Genomic DNA, 25,763 nt, shown 5'->3' on the forward strand with positions numbered 1-25,763 from the left:
TCAGATCTTAAGTCCTGGGAGGTACTCTGACAAATGTATCCATGCAGGTCTAATGGATACTCTCACTGGTGCTCAGTGTTATTGGTGCAACCCTGGTGTCAGCCAGCTTGTTCCGGATGAGTCCTGAAGGACATTAGCATATTAAAGGCTGTTAAACTTGCTTTAACCAGTTCCTCCCATAGTCCCATATTTAGTTTGAGCACAGGGAAAACATCTTGAAAAACAGCAGGAATGGCAAATACAGGCTTCATCTTGAACGTCAACTCCAGCAGTTCACTAGAAGTGAATGCCTAGACCCCTGAATACAAAGGATTCCAGGGCCACTTCTTGGCTCAGTTGGAGGAGTGGCCTGACAGATGAGCGATATCTGCTGTGGTTTGGAGAAAGAGTATAGTGTTGCTGTCCTTACTTGTAATTATTCTTCACATTCATTAGATTCATTCTGAAGTAGTGTCTCTTTTATCTCAGGACATTATGTTTTCCTCACCCTTTTGGTCCACTTTGTGAGTAAAGACAGATAAGAAATGGCCCGAAGACTGGGTCCTTCAGCATTGCAGTAAGGTAGAAAAACTGGGAATGTGATGTCACACACAATCAGGTGAAGAAAGTGTGTCAAAGGGGGTAGTAATTCACTCTATTAATGTTGCTGGTAAAGCAGGTAGGTGTTGAGAATTGACCACCGGACTTGATAAGTCATCGGTGACCTTTGCGATCCATTTCAGTGGTGTGTTGGGTACAAACCCTGCTAGGAAAGAGTTCAAGAGAGAACTAGAGGAGAGGCTAGCAGGAATAGACAAAGAACTTAGATCTCTTACTTGAGGAGTTTTACTGCAAAGGAAAGCAAAGAAGTGGAGTGGTAGCTGGAAGGGGAGGTTTGGTTTTGAGCATGCTTTTCTGTTGTCAAACACAGAGTTGGTCAGGCAGCACAGAAACAGAAACTCACTTTCGGTTAGGATTTGTCACCAACAGTTAACAGCGGGGACTTGGGTATTGTCTCCGCCTATTTACTATGTTTGAGGAATTTGCATGATTTTTTGCTATTATGATTGTTTAAAAGAGATTATTTCGGTGTATCAGCATAACATTCAAGAACAAAATAGTCCAAAGAGCAGAGTCTCGAAGAAGAAAGATACCTGAATTTAGTTAAGTATTTATCTCCCTAATCTTTAACTGTTATTATTTAACCTAGACCTGGTGTTACTCTCATGTTTGAATTGACCATTTATCTCAGTAATGAATTAAAGGAAATTTAAAATCTAGGGGCACCTAGATGGCTCAGTAGATTTAAGCGTCTGTCTTTGCCCCTAGGTCATGCTCTCAGGGTTCTGGGATCAAGCCCCGTATCGAGCTCCCCGCTCAGCGGGGAGTCTGCTTCTCCCTCTCTCTCCCTCTCTCCCTCCTGCTCGTGCTCTTTCTCAAATAGATAAATAAATAAGATCTTCAAAAAAAACTAAAGGAGATTTTAAGTCTAAATGGAGTCATTCTCCTCTCCCTAGTCCAACTTAGGATTCAGACCTTGTTGAAGGGAAAAAGCTCTTCTGGCTGCTTAGGTTCCATTTTCTGCTGCCATGTGCTTTTGCCTACCTACAACCGTGTTGTTTTCACCCAACAGGTTAATATAAATAAAAGGACAAAATTAGTATTCCTTCTGGTTTCTCTACTGGATTTTCTGCATTACCATCTATGAGAATAAGCAGAGAGGTCTTTTATCTGTAATGTACAGTAAGTGATATTACATGTCCGAAGAAATGCCAGATGAGGTAGTCCTTGGAATATATTACTAATTTATATAGTTACTCAGTGTCCTCATTAATAACATTGGTGAGGTTTATGGAAATTAAATAAAATTGACTTCAAAACTATATACAGATATAGATATATCCTTTTCTCCCAAAGAGACTGTTATTGAAATCCGTCTTAAGCAGAACTTAACAAGGCTTCAGTAAAGTTGTAAAATGTCTTATCAGCAAGTAAATATTTACTACTATTCATTTTTACCTATTTTATATTCATGATGAACTACTACCAGTGTGAAAGCTGGAGTCTTCATGCTAAAATGTTTTGTGCCCAGCATTTTCTTAGTAAAGAGTGAGGTGCTAAGAAATGTTTAAAAGTTAATATCTTCCCAATTTCTAGGAAGCTAATTCTTATTGTTCATTTTTTCAGTGCTAAACCAACAGACTTTGACTTCCTGAAAGTTATTGGAAAAGGCAGCTTTGGCAAGGTGAGAGTGTTTTATTCTGCCATTCAGTAAATAAGTACTTAAGGGATGCATGCTTTATATGTTCCGGGCCACAGGACTTGTTGGTATGCAGCACATGGAGTTACAATGCTTTCTCTACCTTCAAAATACTTAGGGAGCTAAGGCGTTTATTCAAGCTTTAACATAAAATTCAGTTGTTCAAGTATTTGTTGAGCGCTTCTTGTGCCAGGCAGTATGCTGGGTTCTGGTAGTTAGAGAGTATTGAACAAAACTGACATAGTTGATACCTTTGTGATGCTTGCAGCCTAGTAGAGGAAATAGCCAGTTAAAAACATGCAGTCATGGGGCGCCTGGGTGGTGCAGTCGTTAAGCGTCTGCCTTCGGCTCAGGGCGTGATCCCGGCGTTCTGGGATCGAGCCCCACATCAGGCTTCTCCCCGGGAGCCTGCTTCTCCCTCTCCCACGCCCCCTGCTTGTGCTTACTGTCTCGCTGGCTGTCTCTCTCTGTCAAATAAATAAATAAAATCTTAAAAAAAAAATGCAGTCAGTAAATAATGAAAAGCAGTAATGGGGACTGTGATGTAAATACAGAATAGAGTGAAGTGATAGAGGACAATAGGCAAGCGGGGAAAAATTCCTACTCAGATGGGTTGGTCAAGGATGGCTTCTTTAAAGAGGTGCTGTTTAAGCGGAAGCTGGAAAGACAAAAATGAGCAACTGTGAAAAAGTAACAGTTGGGGAAGAAAAGGGATGTGTGAAAACCCTGCTGTTCCTCATACAGTGAGCATCAGATGAATCACACAACTTGACAGTGTGGCCATACTAAGGAAAGAGAATCCGCTTTAAGGCCAGAAGCATCATAGATGGAGTTACCAGAATCATTAGATATATTTAAGTGCTTTTTTGCATTACACTTCAGTCTGCAGTGAAAATAAATATGCATGTGTTTAATTATAGTTTCCTACATGCTGAGCTTTGGGTATCTCTAGTTTGTTTTCTGAGTTCCCTGGATACCAGAAACTGTAACCATACAATTAAATCCATGTGTGTTAATTCAGCACATACATATTGACCACCCGCTACATGATGGACGTTGTGCTAGTACAGCAATAGAAAGTTGGAAAGGGATACTGCACTCAGAGTGTTCACAGTCTGTTGGGATGTTAGAGATAGTCTGTCATTAAAAACAAAAAGCATTGTCTTCTGGAAACTTCATATTTAGATCTAGAGTCTATCAGGAATTGGTTCTTGGATATAGCATGAAGTTGTAGGGTCACAGTTCTTTTCCCCCCCTATTGATATCCAACGGATCCCACACAATTTATTGAAAGGACAGTTCTTTCCCCACTCATCTGCAGGGTGACCTTCATTATTTATCTAGTGTCCATATTTGCATGGATCTGCTTCTGGATTTTAGGTTTAATATTTCTGTTTGAAGATATTATATATTGTTCCATTAGTCTATTAGACTGTGTAGCTTGATAGCCAGCAAAACAGGTCCTTCCTTCTTATTCTTCAAGAGTCTTAGCCCTTTGCATATCTTTTTAAGTTTTAGAATTAGCATGCCAATTTCCACAAAGTTCTGCTGAATTTTGATTGGGATTGCATTTAATATGTAGGTCAATTTGGGGAAAATTGTTATTTTTACATTGAGTCTTCTAATCCATGACCATGGTATATCCATTTCTTAATTTAGTTCATCTTTAACTTTTCTCAATACTGTTTTATAGTGTTTTATATAGAGTTTTTATACATCTTTAATTAGATTTATTCCTGTGTATTTCATTTTTTATGCAGTTGAAAACTCGTGTTGATTATTGAAGCTAAACATATGCCATTATCTGTGTGACACATCGGTTCTACTTCTAGCTATATATCCAACAGAAATGCATGCACATATGCACTAAGCAAGGCATATGCTAGAATATTCATGGCAGTCTAAATGTTATTCATAAACAATCTAAATGTCTGTTAATTAAAGAGTGGATTAAACTGTGTAATGTAGTTTTTCACAGAACTAATCGAATAATCCTAAAATTTATATGGAACCACAAAAGACCCTGAATAATAGCCAAAGTAATCTTGAAAAAGTAAAACAAAACTGGAGGTATCACAATCCGGATGTCAAGATGGTAGTGGCACAAAAATACACATAAATCAATGGAACAGAATAGAGAGTCCAGAAATAAACCCACAATTATATGGTCAATTAATCTTCAACAAAGGAGTGTTAAGAATATGCAATGGGACAAAGTCTGTTCAACAAATGGCGTTGGGAAAACTGGATAGCTACATGCAAAAGAATGAGACTGGACCATGTTCTTAGACCATACACAAAAATAAACTCAAAATAGATTAAGACCTAAATGTGAGACTTGAAACCATAAAAATCCTAGGAGAGCACACAGGCAGTAATTTCTCTGACATTCTTCTAGATATGTCTCCTGAGGCAAGGGAAACAAAACCAAAAATAAACTATTGAGACTACATCAAAATAGAAAGTCCTACTGAATGGGAGAAGGTATTTGCAAATGATACAGTTGATACAGGGTTAGTATCCAAAATAGATAAAGAACTTATACAACTCAACACCAGAAAACCCAAGTAATCCAATTAGAAGAGGGGCAGAAGACATGAATAAACTATTCTCCAAAGAGGACATACGCATGGCCAACAGACACGTGAAAAGATGCTCAACATCATCATCAGGGAGATACAAATCAAAACCACAGTGCGCTATCACCTCCTGCCTGTCAGAATGGCTAAAATCAAAAAGTGTTCATAAGGATTTGGAGAAGGAGGAACCCTTGTGCACAGTTGGTAGGAATGCAAACTGGTATAGCCACTATGGAAAACGTTATGGAGTTTCCTCAAAAAACTAAAAACAGAACTACCATATGATCCAGTAATTCTATTAGGTATTTACCCAAAGAATAGGAAAACACTAATTCAAAAAGATATATGTCCCCCTCTATTCATAACAGCATTATTTACAATAACCAGGATATGAAAACAACCCAAGTGTCCATCAGCTGATGAATGGATAGAGATGATGTAGTGTATACATACAGTGGAATATTACTGAGCTGTAAAAAAGAGTGAAATCTTGCCATGTACAACAAAATGGGTGAATCTAAAGAGTATAATGCTAAGTGGAATAAGTTGGTCAGAGAGAGATAAATACCATATGATTTCATTCATGTGTGAATTTAAGAAACAAAACAAATGAAAAAAGGGAAAAAAGAGAAACCAAGGAACAGACTCTTAACTGTAGAGCATAAACTGATGGTTACCAGAGGGGAAGTGGGTGGGGGGATGGGTGAAGTAGGTGAAGGTGATTAAGAGTGCACTTATTATTTAAAAAAAAAAAAAAAGTATACTTACCATAATGAGCACTGAGTAGTGTACAGAATTGTTGAATTACTGTATTATACACCTGAAACTAATAGAACATTGTATTTAGCTATGCTGGAATTAAATTTTTTAAATTGTATAATGCATTATTCTATACAACAATAAAAATACAAAAGTTATGCTATGGGGCACAACATGAATGCATATTACGAGTGAAAGAAGTTAGAGACAACTTTATATGATTCTAATTACATAAAATTTAAAAAAAGACAAAAGCTGTGTTATTACAAATTGAGATAGTTGAGGAAGACAGGGATAAGTAGTTTCTGAAATAGGATACAAGGGGGCTTCAGGCTACTGATAATGTTTTATTTTTTTTATTTTTTTTTATTTTTTGAAATTTTTATTTAATTTCCAGTTAACATCCAGTGTAATATCAGTTTCAGGTGTACAATTTAGTGATTCAACACTTACATATAACACCTGGTGCTCAACACAAGTGCCCTCCTTAAACCCTGTCACCCAATTAACCTGTCCCCCCACCCACCTCCCCTGTGATAACCATCAGTTTGTTCTCTGTAGTTAAGAGTCTGTTCCTTGGTTTGCCTCTCTCTTTTTTTCCCCTATGATCTTTGTTTTGTTCCTTAAATTCCACATATGAATGAGATAATATGGTATTTGTCTTTCTCTGACTGACTTACTTCATTTGGCATAATACTAACTCCATCATGTCATTGCAAATGGCAAGATTTCATTCTTGTAATGGCTGAGTAATATTCCAATATATATAAATACCACATCTTCTTTTTCCATTCATCTGTCGATGGAAGTTTGGGGGTTTTCCATAATTTGACTATTGTAGATAATGCTGCCTTACAGAGTGCATGTATCCCTTCGAATTAGTTTTTTTGTATTCTTTGGGTAAATACAAAAATAGACACGTAGATCAATGGAACAGAATAGAAAACCCAGAAATGAACCCAAAACTATCCACGAATGTTTAATTTTTTGACCTGGATAGTAGTTAATGTGTGTTCATTTTGTAGTAATTTACTGAGCTGTAATGATTTGTGAGTTATTCTATATATATATTTAATAAAAATTAAAAATCTTGCAAAATGGTTAGAAACTAATAAAATACAGTAAAACAAAAGCAGAATACACCAAAAAAGATGGAAAAGTAAAACAAATGCAAATCCAGAATGTGTTTGAAAAATAGAAGGGGCACCTGGGTGGCGCAGTTGTTAAGCATCTGCCTTCTGCTCAGGGCGTGATCCCGGTGCTCTGGGATCGAGCCCCACATCAGGCTCCTCCGCTAGGAGCCTGCTTCTTCCTCTCCCACTCCCCCTGCTTGTGTTCCCTCTCTCGCTGGCTGTCTCCCTCTGTCAAATAAATAAATAAAAATCTTAAAAAAAAAAAAAAAAGAAAGAAAAATAGAAAAAAAATATGATAGACTAAAATAAATAATGGCAATCTAAAACATTTATTCTACACTCTTCTCCATTGAGGGGTCTTGATTCCATTTTCCTTTTGCCTGTTTGTTTCTTAACCATCTGGTCTGTTCTCCAAATCTACCAATCTATTGAAAAATGCTTACTTTAAGGAAACTGGTACTTCCTAATTGCCACATTTGAATTATTTTCTCATAATGTTTTGGAAGATGAACCAATCAGACTAGAGCAGGAAAGGCCAGGCAGGTGGGAGGTGTTGAGAAAAGGAAAAATGTAAGAAGGAAAGATGTTCTATAGAGTCAAATATTGTAACAAAAGAATGGAAAATGGGGAAAATGCCAACAGTTGAGCCCAGGACATTTTTACCCTGAAGATGTTTTGACTCCATCTTGATTAAAAACAAACTTTTTTTTCTAATTAATAGGCTTTCTTTTTTTAGAACAGTTTAGATTTACAGAAAAATTGAGTAAAGAGAAAAATACAAGAAGTTCAGAGAATTCCCAAACTATCCTCCACTCCACACCCAGTGTCCCTGTGGTTAATATCTTACATTACCTGGTACACGTGTTCCAGTTAATGAGCCAGCATTGATACAAAGTCCATTGTTTATTCAGATTTCCTTACTTTTTACCCGATGTCCTTTTTTTGTTCTAGGATCTCATCCATAAGACCACATTACATTTAGTTGTGTTGTCTCCTTAAGCTTCTCTTAGCTGTGACGGCTTCTCAGACTTTCCTTGTTTTTGAGGACCTTGATGGTTTTGAGAAGTACTAATTAGGTATATTGTAAGATGTCCCTTGATTGGAATTTGATATTTTTCTCATGATTAGACTGGGGTTTTAAGTTGTAGCGAGGAAGACGATGCATATACTAGAACACAAGGCCCGCGGTGTCACTAGTTGCCGTGTCGGCTCATCTCAGAACGCTTTGGAATGCATCATTTAATAGTTACACCACTTGTTGGACATCTTGAATCCCTTGAAGTTATTTGCAAAACCCTAAGTATGTCTACTTTTTTTCTGGGGCAAGAGAGTCTAAATTTCTTCAGATCCATGAAAGTGCATACAGCCCAGCCCATTGTAGAAACTCAGCTACACATGGTGCTTCTTCCTCTGAATGCTTCTGAATTTAAAACTTATAAGAGAAACCTAAATGTTAAAACAAAAATGCATTTCATCACATAGAAACCATTTTGTTCTCCGTTTTTTTAATCTATCCACAAAGTTGATAGCCTCAGTATTTTCTAAGGACACTTTCTCGGACTCAGGGCTGGCGTGCGAGCACACACACCTCATACTTAAGGATCTCAAGCACTGTAGATTTCGGGACTTAAATTTGGTAAAAATCTCAAACATCGTCACATTAAGTGACAAAGAAATGGTACCTGGCTATTCAAATGATTAACATTCCTTTTTTGTTACTGTTTTATTAAAATGTCTAAGGAGAAGTCGAATAAAAACAAATTCAGTAGTTTTCAGTTTTCAAAACTAAAACATCATCTAAGTCCCTTTTAGACTTCCTTTGTACATAATTTAAGTATGAATTTATTGATGAGTGAATTATTTCTATCAAAATATTGAAATTTCTAATAGCACAATCTTTACAACAGGTTCTTCTTGCAAAACGGAAACTGGATGGAAAATTTTATGCTGTCAAAGTGTTACAGAAAAAAATAGTTCTCAACAGAAAAGAGGTAAAATAAAATAGCATTGTTTCTCCTAAATCCATTTTCTCAATTAACAGAATTGTTTTCTGGTATATAATACAAGTTGATCCTTTACTTTTTTTTACAGCAAAAACATATCATGGCTGAACGTAATGTGCTTTTGAAAAATGTGAAACATCCATTTTTGGTTGGATTACATTATTCTTTCCAAACAACTGAAAAGCTTTATTTTGTTCTGGATTTTGTTAACGGAGGGGAGGTGAGTTTTATGATTAGTTTTCTAATGTTGATAATGTTTAGAAAAATTAGAATAAAGTCACAGTTTTTCTTTACTTACCGGTTTTTGGAAGGATAGGCCAGCATTAACAGCTATTAGATTCAAGATGCTGGCTAATAAGCACAGAGCAAGCTGTAGAGAATTGTAAACAAAGCTCTTAAGCAGCTTATGGTGTGTAGGTGGGAAGATTCATAAGGGAAGCTTGGTGTGAAGCTACAGACTTCACGGATAGTATTATAGCAAGAATAATATACTGAAACGTTAGAATAAAACATGATTTGTATTTAGATAATTATTGTCTTCACAGCTGCATATAAAGATTACTCTAGCCTGTCATTTTCTAAAACATGCAAACTATAATCAGACGAGGTGATCCTCTAATAAAGAGTTCTGTGGTGAAGTCAGTTTAGAAAGCGTTTCATGTTCTGTCCCATTGGCAATTAACAGTATGTTTCTTGGTGATTCACAATATGTTTCAGCATGTTAAAGATTTTGAGTTCTGCCTTAAACAAAGCCAAGATTTCTTTGAAAATATTTTCTTAGCATGCAGTCCCTTTTTATTTGAACCAAATCTGTTAATAATATTCCCTAAAACTCTGAATCAGAGGGATATTGAAATACATTTTGGAAAACGCTACAGTCGTGATAATAATTACAGTAATAGCTAACATGCATCAAGTATACTTATGTGCCCAGCACTCTGACTCTTTATATGTACTATTTTATCTTCACAACAATCCCCTTATATAAGATAAAGAAACTGAGGCACAGAGAAGCTAGGTAACTTGCTCGAGGCATGTGGTTAGTAAGTATTAGAGGTAGGAATTGAACTCAGGGAATGTGATTCCAGGATTTAGGCAGCAGACTACCCCTTGTTCTTCTGTTTCTCAATCCTTATATCTTTCTAATTTGCTTGGTCTCTGACCTGTGAATGTCTCTAAAAATTATTCTCACAGATTGTGTCCTATCTTTACAAAGGGATCTTTCATCCCCTAGTCCCAGATCAGAAAGAGAGGAAGATAATTATTTCAGCCTTAATATGGTATACCTAACTATAGAATAAAGGAATTAGAAGGAAGACTAATGTCTACTCTGCAAACCTGAAAGATGATCAGACACACTTAGATCATTTTGGGGGAAGATCATTAAAGTAATCATTATACAACCCCCTACATCTGGGGTGCCTGGGTGGCTCAGTCGTTGGAAGTCTGCCTTTGGCTCAGGGTTTGATCCCAGGGTCCTGGGATCAAGCCCTGCATCGGGCTCCTCTGCTGGGAGCCTACTTCTTCCTCTCCTACTCCCACTGCTTGTATTCCCTGTCTCACTGGCTGTCTCTCTCTCTGTCAAATAAATAAATAAAATCTTTTTAAAAAAGCCCAACCCCCTACATCTATAACAAAAATGCCATGTGCCTCCTCAGTGTAGAGGCAAAACTTTGAAGGCTGAAGATTTGAAGGTTTCCATTTTATTTTGTCTGTATATGAGTGCTAACATAATGAGAATTTATTGAGGGCCTGGCACTTTGTAATTATTTTACCTGCATTATTTCAATTAATCATTATAACTCTTTGAGATAAATACTCTTATACCTATTTTATAGATAAGGAAACTAAGGCTCAGAGAAGTTAAATAACTTTCTCAATGTCACCATGTTTTCTAGTAAGTGTCAGGTCTTGGATTTAACCTGGACCTGAGTACCAATTTGTGACTTTGAAATGTCCTGCAAGGCATTAGCTGCAGATGAGATCCTGTTGCAAGCTTCCTGCTTTTGTCCATGGTTTCTTCATCTTGTTTTAGGACCTTGCTTCTGACCCCTTTTTACACAGTTATCACTCATACACTGAGTGGCAAAGGTGGAAAGATGTAGATTTGTATTCTAAAAGATAGACTTGGCTAAGATAATGGGGAATAAAAAGAATAGAATGTTGGGGTTGGTGGAGGAGGAGTTGAATGGGGCGGTAGTTAGAAGAGCAATAAAGGGGGCGCCTGGGTGGCACAGAGGTTAAGCGTCTGCCTTCGGCTCAGGGCATGATCCCGGCATTATGGGATCGAGCCCCACATCAGGCTCCTCCGCTATGAGCCTGCTTCTTCCTCTCCCACTCCCCCTGACTGTGTTCCCTGTCTCGCTGGCTGTCTCTATCTCTGTCGAATAAATAAATAAAATCTTTAAAAAAAAAAAAGATAAAAACAGAAGAATGTATTCAATAGTTAGATATAGAGGCTAAGGGTAAAGGAGCAGTCTAGAGGAATCCCAGGCCAGCCTCCACGTCCCTCCTCTCTCAGGATCTATTATAACTGATCTTCACCATAACCTTTCAGAAGAGGTTAACAAAAATTGGGGGACAATTTTTTTAAGTCAGAGAAGTTAAATGAATTGCACACAAAAAGAGAAGAACTAGGACTTAAATCCAACTCTGATCAGCTTGAAAACCTGACTCTTCTCACTGTACCTTGTTAGGGCTCAGAGGGCTGGGTAGAAAGTGATGTCATTAAAGGATAGACTACAGCAGCAGTAGCAGTAAATCTGTAAAAGAAGACGGGGGCTCTGTTCTAGACAAGTTGAATTTGTTGGCTTGTGAAATATTCAAGAAAGAGCAGCAGGCAGCAAGTCTTTGCAGGAGAAGCTCCAAGCAGAGGTGTAGGTGGGGTATGTCCACATGAAAGGCATCGACATAGAGGTGTTTGAAATCTGGATGGATCAGGTTACGTGGATAGGGTATCCAGAGAAAGAATAACAGCAGAGAAACTGAGGACAGAAACTTTGCCATCCCTGCAGTGTCAGGGGCCAGAAAGGAGCGGATATGGAGCTCTCCAAGGAACAAGGAGCCCTAAGGCAAGACCAGTTTTAGAACCAGGGAACTTAGAGTAAGAACCTACAGCAAACTTCGCCCAGGCAGGGAACCTAATGAGTAAAGGACAGATAGTAAGAAATAAAATACGATTTCAGAAGTAAAAGGAATGAACTGGAGAGTCCAGCTGCTGCTCAGCGCCACCCATTTGCTACCGCACTGGCGTTTAGGCTTAATGTTGCAGAGCTGCTTCCCCCCCCCACCCCCCGGAAGAAACCAAACCTGAATTCTTACCAAAAAAATTTCTCCATTTTTAAATGTTACCAGTTAATTTAGATTTTTCTAAAAACAGTATTTGGCTCAAACACATTATATCTGTGGGTTATATTTGGTCTGCCAGCCACTTGTTTCCAATCTCTGAATAGTGTTGTGTTTTGTTTTTTTTTCCCAAAATGAAACCACAGTCAAAAAAAGCCTAGTGAGAGACCTTATTGACTCCATGGAGATATCCAGATCATTGGTCTGGGTTGATAATCTTTTCCAGCATGGTGAGGACACTGCCACATTGAGGACTGAGGAGTGACTGACAGATGAGCAAGTTAAAGTTAGCAAGGGTAAAGAAAGATGTGTGGGTGAAGAGAGAATGCTTGTGAGGAGGGGGACACAGGGGAGAGTCACAGTTCTGTGCTTTGGTGAGTTTTTATCTCATGTTCAGAATAACAGAAATCCTATTTTTTTATTTATAGGATATATTTATTTCACTTTATGTGCGTGATCTTAATACCCATTTCTTTTTTCATTTTACAGCTGTTTTTCCACTTACAGAGAGAACGGTCCTTTCCTGAACACAGAGCTAGGTTTTATGCTGCTGAAATTGCCAGTGCATTGGGTTACTTGCACTCCATCAAAATAGTATACAGGTACATTTTAATGTATTTCTTGTAAAAACGTCTTGTTTTATTACTTTATTTCAGTTAATACTCAGTTTTGCTTTTCTTTCCTTTTAATTTAATAGAGACTTGAAACCAGAAAATATTCTTTTGGATTCAGTAGTAAGTATTATCTTCTAAAAATCTACCAATTCTCAATTTTATTGTTGTTATGCTTGGTGGAAAAAAGGCAACCTCAAAGGTTCCTCACATGGCCTCATTCCATTTACATAACATTCTCCAAATGACAGAACTGTAGAGATAGAAAACAGATGAGTGGTTGCAAGGTGACAGGGACAGTGGCATAGGGGAGTACAAAGATAAAGGGGTAGCATGAGTGAGTTCTTTAGTTCCTTTGGGGTGATGGATAGTTTTCTGTCTTGATTGAGGCGGTAGTTACATAGATCCGCACATCTCTATTGCATAGAACCACACATACGTACACACACACCCAAGTGCATATGTGTCAAAAAGTAATAATAATAATAACGAAGACTGAATAAAACTGGCAGTCTGGTTAACAGTATTCTACCAATGTCCGTTTCCTGATTTTGATATTTCACTACAGTTACATAAGCTATCAGCATTGGGAGAAGCTGGGTGAGGGGTACACGAAACTCTGTGTACTATTTTTGCAATTTCCTGTGGCTCTATAATTATTTCAAAGTGAAATGGTTTTTAAAATTGTCAGTTTATGCCCATGCATTGTTTTATCTTACTGCCCCTCTGTTTGTCAGGGACATGTTGTCTTAACAGATTTTGGACTTTGTAAAGAAGGAATTGCTATATCTGACACAACAACAACATTTTGTGGGACACCAGAGGTAAGAAATATGTTTCAGTTGTTGTTTATATAATCATGTGTAAAATGCAAAAATGAATCACAAAGTGCCCGTACAATATTTGAAATCAGAAAAGTAGAATAAAACTCTCATTTCAGAAAGCTTTTAGCCGCTTGTATATATCTAGTAATCATCCCTTCAAAACATTTAAAGTTTATTGATAGTATTTTTAATTGTGATTGTAAGCTATCACAGATAACCCAACAAAGATATAAATTATGTTTATTTGTTTTTATTTTTGTTTTTTTAGATTTTATTTAAATTCAAGTTAGTTAACATATAGTGTATTATTAGTTTCAGGGGTAGAATTTAGTGATTCATCAGTTGTATGTAACACCCAATACTCATTACATCAAGCGCCCTCTTTAATGCCCATCACCCAATTACCCCATCCCCCCATTTGCTTATTTGTTTTTAATGTTAAAAGTTTACCTTAGGCTTTTTAAAGCATTTGATTAGATTTTTGATGCTTTAAAAAAAATCACTAATCAGCGATGAAAAATGTGCTAAAATTGTGGTAATGTTTACACCACTCCAAATATACCAATAGCCATTGAATTACACACTTTAAAATGAGTAAATTGCATCATATGTGAAAATCTAAATAAAGCTTTTTTTTTAATAAGCTAAAGCAAATATGGCAAAATATTGACATTGCCTATAATTAGTGGCAGCTATACTAGTTTCTGTTTTCTCTTTTTCTTATAATAAAAATATTTTACAGTAAAATTAACCATGTGTTTAACAGAAGAAAGTAAAGCAGTGGATATGGAGGAAAAAAAAAACACAAGTCAGGGCGCTTAGGTGTTTCAGTCGGTTAAGCATATGCCTTCAGCTCAGGTTCTGGTCCTGGGGTCCTGGGATCGAGTCCCAAATTGGCCTACCTACTCAGCGGGGAGCCTGCTTCTCCCTCTCCGTCTGCCTCTCCCCCTGCTTGTGCGTGCTCTCTCTCTCTCTCTCTCGCTATCAAATAAATAAATAAAATCTTTAAAAAAAAAGAAAACCACAAGTCAGAATTAATCAGAGCATCTCATCCTCTCATCATGTTAGCTAGCAGAAAATGTATCCTTCCATTTGAGACAATAATAATAATCCTTACAATTATCTTAAAGCCTTGTTATTCTTACTACACACACACACACACACACACACACACACGTTTAGTTTATTTTAAACTATCCTAATTTTAATGTATTTATAGTGATCTTAGAAGCCAGGTAGTATTTCATCTTTTTTGTAGAGTAATTGCAAATATGATGAAATATGTGAGAAAATGGCTCTCATGAGACTTTTAATCAAGATCAGAAAAGCTAAAAAAAAAAATGAAGTAAAAATACTTTGAAATGTTTTTTTCTCCTTCCCTTCTCTAATCAACCCTAGCTTTTATATATATTTGTAACCATTCTGGTTTGGTTTGTGTATGAAGAAACATTTTTTTCTGAATGTAAATTGAGTTTTTTGAATATGGATGCATTTTTATGTAAATTATATCTCCTTTAAGTTGATTTTATTTTTTAAATTTTAAAATTTTAGTTTTTATTTAAATTCAATTAATTAACCTATAATGAATTATTAGTTTCAGAGGTAGAGGTCAGTGATTCATCAGTCTTATATAATACCCGGTGCTCATTACATCACATGCCCTCCTAAATGTCCGCCACCCCATCCCTTCAGCCCTCTCCCCTCCAGCAACCCTGTTTGTTTCCTATGATTAAGAGTTTCTTATGGTTTGTCTCCGTCTCTGATTTCATCTTGTTTTATTTTTCCCTCCCGTCCACTATGATCCTCTGGTCATTCAGAGTAACTATTGAAAGATGTGAATTTAGTGCCATTGTATTACCTGTAAAGTCACTGTTTCTATATATTGTCTCTGTTCCTTTCTGGTTTGTTTTACTTTTGGGCTCTCTCTCTGCTTAAAGGATCCCTTTTAATATTTCTTGCAGGGCTGGTTTAGTGATCACAAATTCTGGTTTCTTTTTGTCCTGGAAGCTCTTTATCTCTCCTGTTTTGAATGACAGCCTTGCTAGATAAAGCATTCTTGGCTGCATATTTTTCTCATTTAGTACCATGAATATATCATGCCAGTCCTTTCTGGCCTGCCAGGTGTCTGTGGATAGGTCTGCTGCCAGTCTAATGTTTCTACCCTTGTAGGTTATGGACCTCTTGTCCCAAGCTGCTTTCAGGATTTTCTCTTTGTCTCTGACATTTGCAAGTTTCACTATTATATGTCGATGTATTCACCTATTTTTATTGATTTTGAGGGGGCTTGTCTGTGCCTCATGGACTTGAATGCCTGCTTCCTTCCCCAGATTAGGGAAGTTCTCTGCTATAATTTGCTCCAATATACTTTCTGCCCCCTCCCTCTCTTTCCTTTTCTTCTGCGATCCCAATTATTCTAATATTATTTCACTTTATGGTATTACTTATGTCTTGGATTCTCTCCTTCTGATCCAGTAGTTTATCTCTCTTTTTCTCAGCTTCTTTATTCTCCATCATTTTGTCTTCTATATCACTAATTTTCTCTTCTGCCTCATTTATCCTATTTAGAGCCTCCATTTTTTATTGCATCTCATTAATAGCCTTTTTTATGTTCACTTGATTAGATTTTAGTTCTTTTATTTCTCCAGAATGGGATTCTCTAGTGTCTTCCAGCTTTTTCCAGCCCAGCTAGTATCTTAAGAATCGTTATTTTGAACTCTAGTTCCGACATCTTACTTATATCCATACTGATTAAGTCAGTGAGTACTGCCTCTTGTTCTCTTTGTAGAGGTGAGTTTTTCCATCTTGTCGCTCTGTCCAGAGAAGAATAGATGAACAAGAGAACAAAATACTAAAATGGCAACAACGACCCCAGAGAAATATACACTAAACAAATCAGAAGAGACCTGAAACTGAACCAAAAAGAAATTTAAATTTAAAAAAAGAGACAGAAAATAATCAGCCAAGTGAACAGAACAGAGCAATACACTGGATCCTGAGTATATTTTGGTCTGTTTGTTAGAAGAAACTACATCCCAAAATTGTAAAGAAAGAAAAAGTTATATATATATACATATATACACACACAAAAATAAAATTAAATACATTGAAAGGGTAGAATATAATTGTAAAGATGAAAATTTAAGAAGACTTTAACAAAAAAAAGAAGAAGAAAGAGAATATGATCAGAAAAGTGAAGAGAACAGAGCAATATACTAGATTCTGGGTGTATTTTGGTCTGTTAGAAGAAACTGCATCACAAAATTGTAAAGAAAGCAATATATATATTTATGTGTGTGTGTGTACATACAAAAAAATTAAATACAAAAAGGGTAGAATGTAAGTATAAAAATGCAAATTAAAAAAGATTTTTAAAGTTGATAAAATAAGAAATTGGTTGAAAACGGAAAGAGAAAAAAATTAAAATTGAAAGACTAAAGAATTGTGGTTTTAAAAAAAAAACATGAATTCTATATATACTCTTTTCCCATAGCGCTGGAGTTTTGCAGTTCTGTGATGGGTAAACTTGGTCTTAGATGGATGTTCTTGCCGATCTGGGGGAGGGGCCTGTCGCAGTGATTCTCAAGTGTCTTTGGGCAGAATTGCACTTAGCTTGCCAGGGGCCCAAACTAAGTAATCTGCTCCAGATTGCTCCAAGTAGCTTTTGTTCCCTGAAGGCTTTCCAGGCCGCTTTAGAGGATGAGAATGAAAATGGCAGCCTCCCAGTCTCCGCCCCGGAACCAAAAGCTAGGGGCCCCGCTCCTCAGTGCACCTTCAGGGAAAACCAGTCAGTTACTCCTGTCTCCCTGGTCTCTGGCTGCACTCCTTGCTCACCCAGCCTGTGACCCAGCATTTCTATCTCAGGCATGCGGCTAGGTTTTGAGTCTCCAAACTCTGCAAACTGCTGGGACTTGCACCCGTGCCGCTCCTCCAGGGGAAATGGGAGGGGGTCTCGCAGACATTCCACCTTTTGCTGGGCTTCCCCATCTGTGCCTGGGTTTGTGGTATATGGCAACCCTGAGCTGCGAGCCTATTCCTGGGCTCGCTGACTGCTGCTGGCTTCCCACTCCGATGCCTGGGAGCTCTGCCCCACTCAGGCACCCCCGGTCTTCCTGTAACCCTGGGGATCCTCAGACCACGCTGTACCACCTAGGATTCCGCCCCGTTTTGCCACCTGAGCACCTTTCAGGCAGGGACGTCCTTCTCCGGAGTAGACTTCTAGAAGTTCTGATTTTGTGCTCAGCTGGTATATCACTTTCAGGTGCTGGCTGACGGAGGCTCCCTCCACCTGTGGTTTATCTTCCCATATATCCCCTCGGATTCACTTCTCCGCACCTCTACCTTGCAGAAAGTGGTCGCTTTTCTATATGTAGAGTTGCAGCTATTCTTAGATCTCCAGTTGAGTTCTCAGGTGTTCAGAGTGATTTGATAGCTGTCTAGCTGAATTTCTAGGGCCAGAAGAAACCAAGGTCTCCTATTCCTGCGCTGCCATCTTGGACTATCTCGGATGTATATTGATTGTATAGTTATCAAAATCTTTAAGTCCTCTAGTTTTTAGAGAGGAAACACAAGGTTTGTTTTGGTCATCTAAATCTAAATGTAATCAGAAATTACTAAACCCTTTTAATATATTTTGCTGTTTCTTTGGATCACATTAAAAAAAAAAACAGGGGCGCCTGGGTGGCACAGCAGTTAAGCGTCTGCTTTCAGCTCAGGGCGTGATCCGGGCGTTATGGGATCGAGCCCCACATCAGGCTCCTCCGCTATAAGCCTGCTTCTTCCTCTCCCACTACCCCTGCTTGTGTTCCCTCTCTCGCTGGCTGTCTCTATCTCTGTCGAATAAATAAATAAAATCTTTAAAAAAAAATAAAAAACCTAAGAGGAAATTATTTCCTTTTTTCATATAGGAAGAGAAAATATATATATTAGAATCTTAAATTCAGATTCACCATTTTATATGTGTGAAATTATGATGTTTAAATGTTTTACAAGTAAAATGTGCATAGCTATCTAATAGCTTACATAACTTTTCTAAATAATATGTTAGAGAATTATATAGTAATTACAGTAATTACTATAGTAATTAATAGTAGTTACTATTATAATTCCTAATAACAATGCAGTTCACATTCTTTTATCTTTAACTGAAGGGAAAAATGGATTATAATTGCCACATTAAAAATTCTTTCTTCAAGAGAAACAATTATGAGTAATGACCAGAGGAATTTCTAAAATAAATTAATCTTGTGAAAAACTCTCCCTGCTCCCCCAACCCAATACCTAGTTTAAATAGTATTACAGATTTCGGTATTTGTTGTCCTCTTCCGCTTGCCCTAATTGCATCACAGTTTGTGGGGGGAAGTGCTTGAATATGTGTATTTTGAAAAATGTGCCACATGATTCTGAAGGCCTGAGAACCACTGGTGTAGGATGAGCATACCCTACCAACTAAAAATCACAGTAACATCTTAAATTTGTTTAAATTTCTTAATTATTCCTAAATTTAGCATGTGTTGTTTATGAGTTGCTCTAATATTTAATGTTTTCCATAGTACCTTGCTCCTGAAGTAATCCGAAAACAGCCCTATGACAATACTGTAGATTGGTGGTGCCTTGGTGCTGTTCTGTATGAAATGCTGTACGGATTGGTATGTATTTCTGCTCTTTTGTTATTATTCCAATATATTTTCATTACTCTGAGTTGTCTCTCATTTTTAATAATCCCAAGGACTCCTAGGTAACACCGATTGAGTAGTAGTAACCTGGTTAAATGAATCCATAATCACATTGGAGATATATACAAAAGGGAAAACTTTTCCTTTGTTACTGGTCTTTTAACGTAATTATTTCTGTGTCATAGTAATCACTACTTATACTAATCAGGTATTCTCATCCCACTTGCATTTTTTAGAAATAGACACTAGCTATAACATTAATATTACTCACTTTCATACAGTTTACCCTGTCATCATTTTGCCCAGTTTCAAAAAGATGGAAGAAAAAGATTTTTGTATTTATTAGAAGATCATATCTTTTTGGTTTTGCCTTCTATTTTATTTTTATAGGATTAATACACTGGTGCTCTCCTTTTCTGCTGTTGGGAACCCCCTCTATTCCCTTTACCGCAAACATGTCTTGATTTTATTGAAAAAGATGTTCACTATGAAATCATTTACCCCAGTTTTTATTAATTGAAGACACATAAGGCCAACCAGTGCTTCTGATTAACGTGTGTAAAGTTGTTTTACTACATTAATTAATATTCCAACCAGGAGTGCCTGGCTGGATCAGTTGGAGGGGAATGTGATTCTTGATCTCGGGGTCTTGAGTTCGTTGAGTAGAAAGTTGGGTAGAAAGTTACTAAAAAAATAAACTTAAAAAATACATATCATTCCAACCAAAAGCAAGCAGTTTAGGCACTTTGGTTAGTTTACATATTCTTATTGGAACAGTACATATTTTTCTTTACACTCTGAGGTGTTTAGAGTAGTTTCTAGAGTCCTTTTGTGATCCCATGAGTGTCCAGCATCCCCATGCTGGGGACTGTGTGCTTATCACCCATGCTGCTGCCCCACTAAGCTAAATACTACCATCAGCAGAGACCTGAGCTGGGGCTTGTTTTTTTTTTGTTTTGTGTGGGGGTTCCCCCCCGCCGAAAACTGGGGAGCTCTCAGTGAAATCCAACACAGGAGCATGTTAGGGCATTTATCTTATGTTGCTGACTTTGAATCATAGATTCCTATGACAACCAACACTGTCTCTTCTTTGCCCTTGCTTATTAAAAGATTTAGTGTTGTGGTTATGCTAGTGACTTGGAATACCTGATATGCCTTCCTTTCTTTAAATGCTGGGTCTCTGCTGTCCTGATACTTCTGAATTCTTTAAATTTCTTTGGAGGTCTATGAAAGTGGAAAATACTGTCATTGTATATAAAATGCTGTTGATTGAAAAGGGAACATTTGAAGCATATACTTCACTAATGACACATTAACTATTTAAAAATAAAGTTCAATTTTAAAAAGTAAAAACGTTTTTCTTTCCTGTAAAAAAGAAAGTGACAAGCTATATAACTGCCTTAACTTTAAAAATTATTTTTAGTTTAAAAGTCGACAATTAACTGGCTAATCCTCATGTTGAAGCTGTACAGGTCTTTAGGCTTTAGCAGCAATAAGATTGTAATTCTGCGGAGCCCACCCACAACGCCGTCATTACCATAAGTACTTAAGGAGCACAATCTTCAGGTCTCCATCTCGACTGGAAATCTCAGTTTTAATTCATTTATTCCCAAATCTCAAGAAATTATTTAATATTTGATCTGTGTTGCATCTCTGTGTGTAGTAATTCTTTCCTTATGCTTCTAATGAGGTTTGGCGGTTTTTGCTAAAACAGATACTATTACAAGTTTTACAGTTTACACCTGTCTGCAAGGTGTTCTTGAACATTTGGTGAACGCATATTGGGCTCCATCCACATGGTGCTGAGTTTTAAACCCTCTTCCCCTTGGAGACCACACTGCAGATGTACACGTGCCCACAAGGCCTGTGCATTTCTAGAACTGTCCCGACCCAGACTGATCCCCGTAAAGCAAGGCCAAATGCAATTCTTTTAACCCCATTTCGGCATAGCTTAATTAACACTAACTTTATTTTCCTTTTTCTCACCCCCACCCCCAGCCTCCTTTTTATTGCCGAGATGTTGCTGAAATGTATGACAATATTCTTCACAAGCCCCTAAGTTTGAGGCCAGGAGTGAGCCTCACAGCCTGGTCCATTCTGGAAGAACTCCTAGAAAAAGACAGGCAAAATCGACTTGGTGCCAAAGAAGACTTTGTATGTACATCCTTCCCAGTACCCGCTTTAATTTAAGATTTGAAGATAAATCCTTACTTTATGTGGCATTTACTGGGACGAATATAGCTCTTAAATAGCACCATGGAAAAGAAGCATGCTTGTCCCAGCAGTTCTCACCGAGTGTTTATAGGGTTTGAAGCACTATGCATAGGTGGTTTTTCATTTGATCTTTGTAACAGTTTGACCCTGTCCTCTTCACCCGTCCCTCACATCCTGCTTTCACACCCTATTATTTATTTGATTTTCATTTATAAGAATTTTCCTCCCTTCTTTTTAAAAAAAATGTGTGGCATGCCTTTTTTGGTTACCTAAACTTTTAAATCATTTTACTTAACAAGAATTTATTGAGTGCCTCATGTCTGCATGAGGTAATGCCTTTTGCCTTGAACTAACATTTAATAACTTTTTTCTTCTGAGAATTTGGTGACACCTCCCTGAGGTAATTATAGAATTTTCAGGTTGTTTGGTTTTTTAAAAAATCAGGGTAATTAGGGGTGCCTGGCTGGCTCAGTCAATGGAGCTGCAACTCTTGATCTCGGGGTTGTAGGTTTGAGCCCCACGTTGGGTGTAGCGATTACTTAAAAATAAAAAAATCTTTAAAAAAAATCAGGGTAATTAAATGGCTTGTGTAGCTACTGGTGTTACGTTCGCATGTCAGTAAATTCATGAACTACTGAGGAACATGAACTTTTAAATTCATTTAAATTTCTCACAAATTTTTGGGGGCTGTTTATCAGTAGTGAACTTGAGCTGTGAATAACAAACTTGTCTGCACTGCTGTTCCCCTCCCACACTCCCCAGTTCAGTAGGTTGCTCTGTCAGCTGTTTTGCGTCTGGCTTGGATTCATTCCATAGTCCATTGTTTCATTCGGTCTTGTTAATACTTCACACCTTCTTGCTCCTTGGTCCTTTTATGCATTTCACTGGCAGAAATCCCAACCCTGGCTGAGTCCAGTTGTCTTCTGGGCTGCTGAATAATGCTGAAGAAGTTTGCAGCACTGGGCACATTGGAAGCACTTGCAAAGTCGTGGTCACTAATCTCTGTGCTTCATGGCTGCCTGGTGATGCTCCTGTGTTTCTCTAGCTGCTTCTCCTCTCTGTACTAACCGTTTCAGACGTTCTCCAAACTTCCAGACTCCTTTTCTTCTTCTTCACTTTTAGCCAGATGGCCTCGCCTCCTATTTTATAGGGAAAACAGAATCAGCAGAGCCGAACAACCTCAGCCTCGCTGTCAGATTTGCAGACCTACATGCACCCGCTCACTGTTGTTTCCTTCTTCCTAATGTAGTGGAAAAGGCCAGTTTCCACCTCTGCACTGGATCCTCACTCCTCATAGGGAACCATGTACGTGCTTTTTTTCTGCACAGATAACTACTTCCTTTTGTTAGGGGTCCTTCCAATCAATAATTAAACATTAGCAAGTCTCTTGCTTCTTAAACTAAAACCCCTCAACCATGCTGTCCTGCCAGGTAATACTTTTTCCCTTCACAGCCAAACTGGTTAAAAGTTTCTATACTCATTTTTTCTTTCCCAGTCTCTTCTCCTTTCTCAGTTTACCAAAAACAGCTACTAAAAATTGCCGAATCATGGGCACCTGGGGGGCTCAGTCAGTTAAGCATCTGCGTTCGGCTCAGGTCATGATCCCAGGGTCCTGGAATTGAGTCCTGCATTGGGCTCCTTGCTCAGCAGGGAGTCTGCCTCTCCCTCTGCCTGCCGCTCCCCCTGCTTATCCTCTCTCTCTCTCTGACAAATAAATAAAATCTTTAAAAAAAATAAAAATAAACTTCCAACACTCTTGTTCCATAGGCTTCGCAACGTCCCACAGTCATCTCATGCTTTCCTTTCTGTATTTCCAGGTCCTCTTCCATGATTTCCTGTGTAAACTCCTTTCTTCAACCTGATGGTTAAGTGTTGTGGTTCCTTGTGGTTGTCCTAAACCCTCTTTTCTTCTTCTGTGCTGTCTTCCTGGATAGTCTCAGTTAGCCCAGTGGCTTTGGTTATCTGTATGTCTTCATCTTACATGTTTATAACTCCAGTCCAGCCCTCTCTTCTGAACTTGGGACTCATAGGATACCTGCCTATCAACACAACCCTTTGGATTTCTGGAGGGAACCTCAAACATAGCATGTTCAAAATTGAACTTCTGCCATTTTTCTTTTGTGTGCCTCAGTTCAGAAATCTGAGTCATTCTTGACTCCTCTTTCTTCCTTACTTCCATATCCAACAGACAGCCACATCCTGTTGTATTTGCCTCCTAAATCTTTCCCACACCCACACACTTTTCAGCCCCCAGTGTGACTACTCTTTTTCTATCATCTTCCACTTTTTTTTTTTAAAGATTTTATTTATTTATTTGACAGAGATAGAGACAGCCAGTGAGAGAGGGAACACAAGCAGGGGGAGTGGGAGAGGAAGAAGCAGGCTCATAGCGGAGGAGCCTGATGTGGGGCTCGATCCCATAACGCTGGGATCACGCCCTGAGCCAAAGGCAGATGCTTAACCGCTGTGCCACCCAGGCGCCCCCCACTTTTTTTTTTTTTTTTTAAGGTTTTGTTTTTAGGGAATCTCGACATCCAGCTTGCGGCCCAAACCTACAAGCCTAAGTTCAAGAGTTGCACGTTCCACCCACTGAGCCAGCCAGGCGCCCTTACCATTTTCAGCTTGTGTTTGGCCACAACAATAGCTATTTTTCCTTAATCTGCTCAAGGCTTTCCAGTCCATTTCCCTATTACAGGCAGAGTGGTCTTAAAAAACAAACCAAAAATCCCCCATATTTGTGACATTCCTAAAACTCCCTCATGACGTCTCATAATCCTAGAATAAAATCCAAAATTCTTAGTGTTGACCCAATATGACATGGCCCGTTTACCTCTTAGACTTCACCTTGTGTGACAGTCCCAATCCTTCCCTGTACTGCAACAATAATTTGACTCATTTTCTTGATCAAACTAACCTCTTCGCCATGTCAGGACCTTCGTATTCTGTCTGGAATGTTCTGCCCCTCATTTTTTAGATGACTAATTTTTACTCATCTTTCAAACTTCTGATCAAACATCACTTCATCTCCAAAAAGTCTTTTTAAGCCCACCAAACTAGGTTGGATCCTGCTTTATACACTCTTCTGTCACCTTGCAGGGAAAATAACTGGAATCAGTAATGTGCCAGCTTTTGATAATATCCAGAATAGAATTTTTTTCGGTGCAATAACTCATTAGTTTGATTTTACCTCTCCCATTCAGACAGTAATTACAATTCTCTGTGCCTATGCAGAGCTTTTTTCTTTTCTTTTCTTTTCTTTTCTTTTCTTTTCTTTTCTTTTCTTTTCTTTTTTAAGATTTATTTATTTGAGAGAGACCATGATGGGGAGGGGCAGAGAGAGTCTTAAGCAGACTCCATGCTGAATGCCAGAGCCCAACACAGGGCTTGATTCCACAATCCTGAGGTCACAACCTGAGCCAAAACCAGGGGTTGGACGCTTAACCGACTGTGCCACCCAGGCGCCTTGTGCCTTATTATTTTCATACTTCTTTTATTTCCATATTTTCCACTAGTCCTTAAAATAGCCTGTGAAGTATCTAGGATAGAAATGTTAACTCCATTTTACCTACAAAGAAACTATGACTGTGAAGATGATGTAACTTAAGTTGGTCATTCTGAGTAACTGTCTTTCGTGTCTGCTCTGGTAGTCTCTCTACTGCACTGTTTTGTCACATAAATACCATAAACATGTACCTAAAAGAATTATTGAGGGACAAAGTGTGGTAATGGTTTGGCTTCATATAATTTTTCAGTGAGTGCTTGATTATATTTTTCAACATTAGTAAAAAAATGTGTGTGTTTCTTTAACATTGTAGCTTGAAATTCAGAATCATCCTTTTTTTGAATCACTCAGCTGGACTGATCTTGTGCAAAAGAGGATTCCACCCCCATTTAATCCTAATGTGGTAAGTATATATCCAAATCTCATTTTCTAAAATAGTGAAGTGTAGAACTGTAGCTCATCATAATTTTAGCAGGAGATCTCAGAAATCTAATGTGAATGAAATTGAATCAGTACCAATATTTGAAAAATACGTCTCTTGGGGTTGTCTAGGACACTGATAACTTCAAGATGACCAGTAAAATTATAGTTCTATTACATTGGTTAAAGTATCTCTTAACATAGTAATTATGAAGTGTTTCTTTGAAGCATGTATAAGAAAGGGATGAGCTTATTAGATTAAAAAAAGATGCAAATTAAAGTAGCTGAGGTGTCTCATGCCTATAAATCAACAAACATTTTAAGTAACATTAATGCACATTTTTTTCTAGATTGATACAAAACCAGGCACAGGCAAACATTATTAATGGTAATGTAAATTGTTAGATACCTTTTTGGAAAATAAAATGTTCATGTTAGCTTGACTTGTTAAACCAACTAATG

At 37.8% G+C, this 25,763-nt stretch overlaps 1 protein-coding gene across 5 annotated transcripts in view; it reads left to right on the forward strand.

Moving 5' to 3' along the window:
• Positions 1-25,763, forward strand: part of SGK3 (serum/glucocorticoid regulated kinase family member 3) — a 130,554-nt gene that overhangs the window by 100,073 nt on the left and 4,718 nt on the right. For 4 of the 5 annotated variants that reach the window (XM_057308130.1, XM_048216451.2, XM_026516393.4 and 1 more), the window contains 9 exons: positions 2,167-2,224; positions 8,618-8,701; positions 8,802-8,933; positions 12,548-12,660; positions 12,756-12,792; positions 13,407-13,493; positions 19,043-19,138; positions 21,164-21,319; positions 25,195-25,284. In XM_057308130.1, the coding sequence (XP_057164113.1) occupies positions 2,167-2,224; positions 8,618-8,701; positions 8,802-8,933; positions 12,548-12,660; positions 12,756-12,792; positions 13,407-13,493; positions 19,043-19,138; positions 21,164-21,319; positions 25,195-25,284 (853 nt within the window). Of the gene's footprint in view, positions 1-2,166; positions 2,225-8,617; positions 8,702-8,801; positions 8,934-12,547; positions 12,661-12,755; positions 12,793-13,406; positions 13,494-19,042; positions 19,139-21,163; positions 21,320-25,194; positions 25,286-25,763 lie in introns of those variants that run through there. The other variant, XM_057308131.1, reaches the window with a different exon arrangement.

Source organism: Ursus arctos, unplaced genomic scaffold (genome assembly GCF_023065955.2).
Source record: "Ursus arctos isolate Adak ecotype North America unplaced genomic scaffold, UrsArc2.0 scaffold_6, whole genome shotgun sequence".
NCBI lineage: Eukaryota > Metazoa > Chordata > Mammalia > Carnivora > Ursidae > Ursus > Ursus arctos.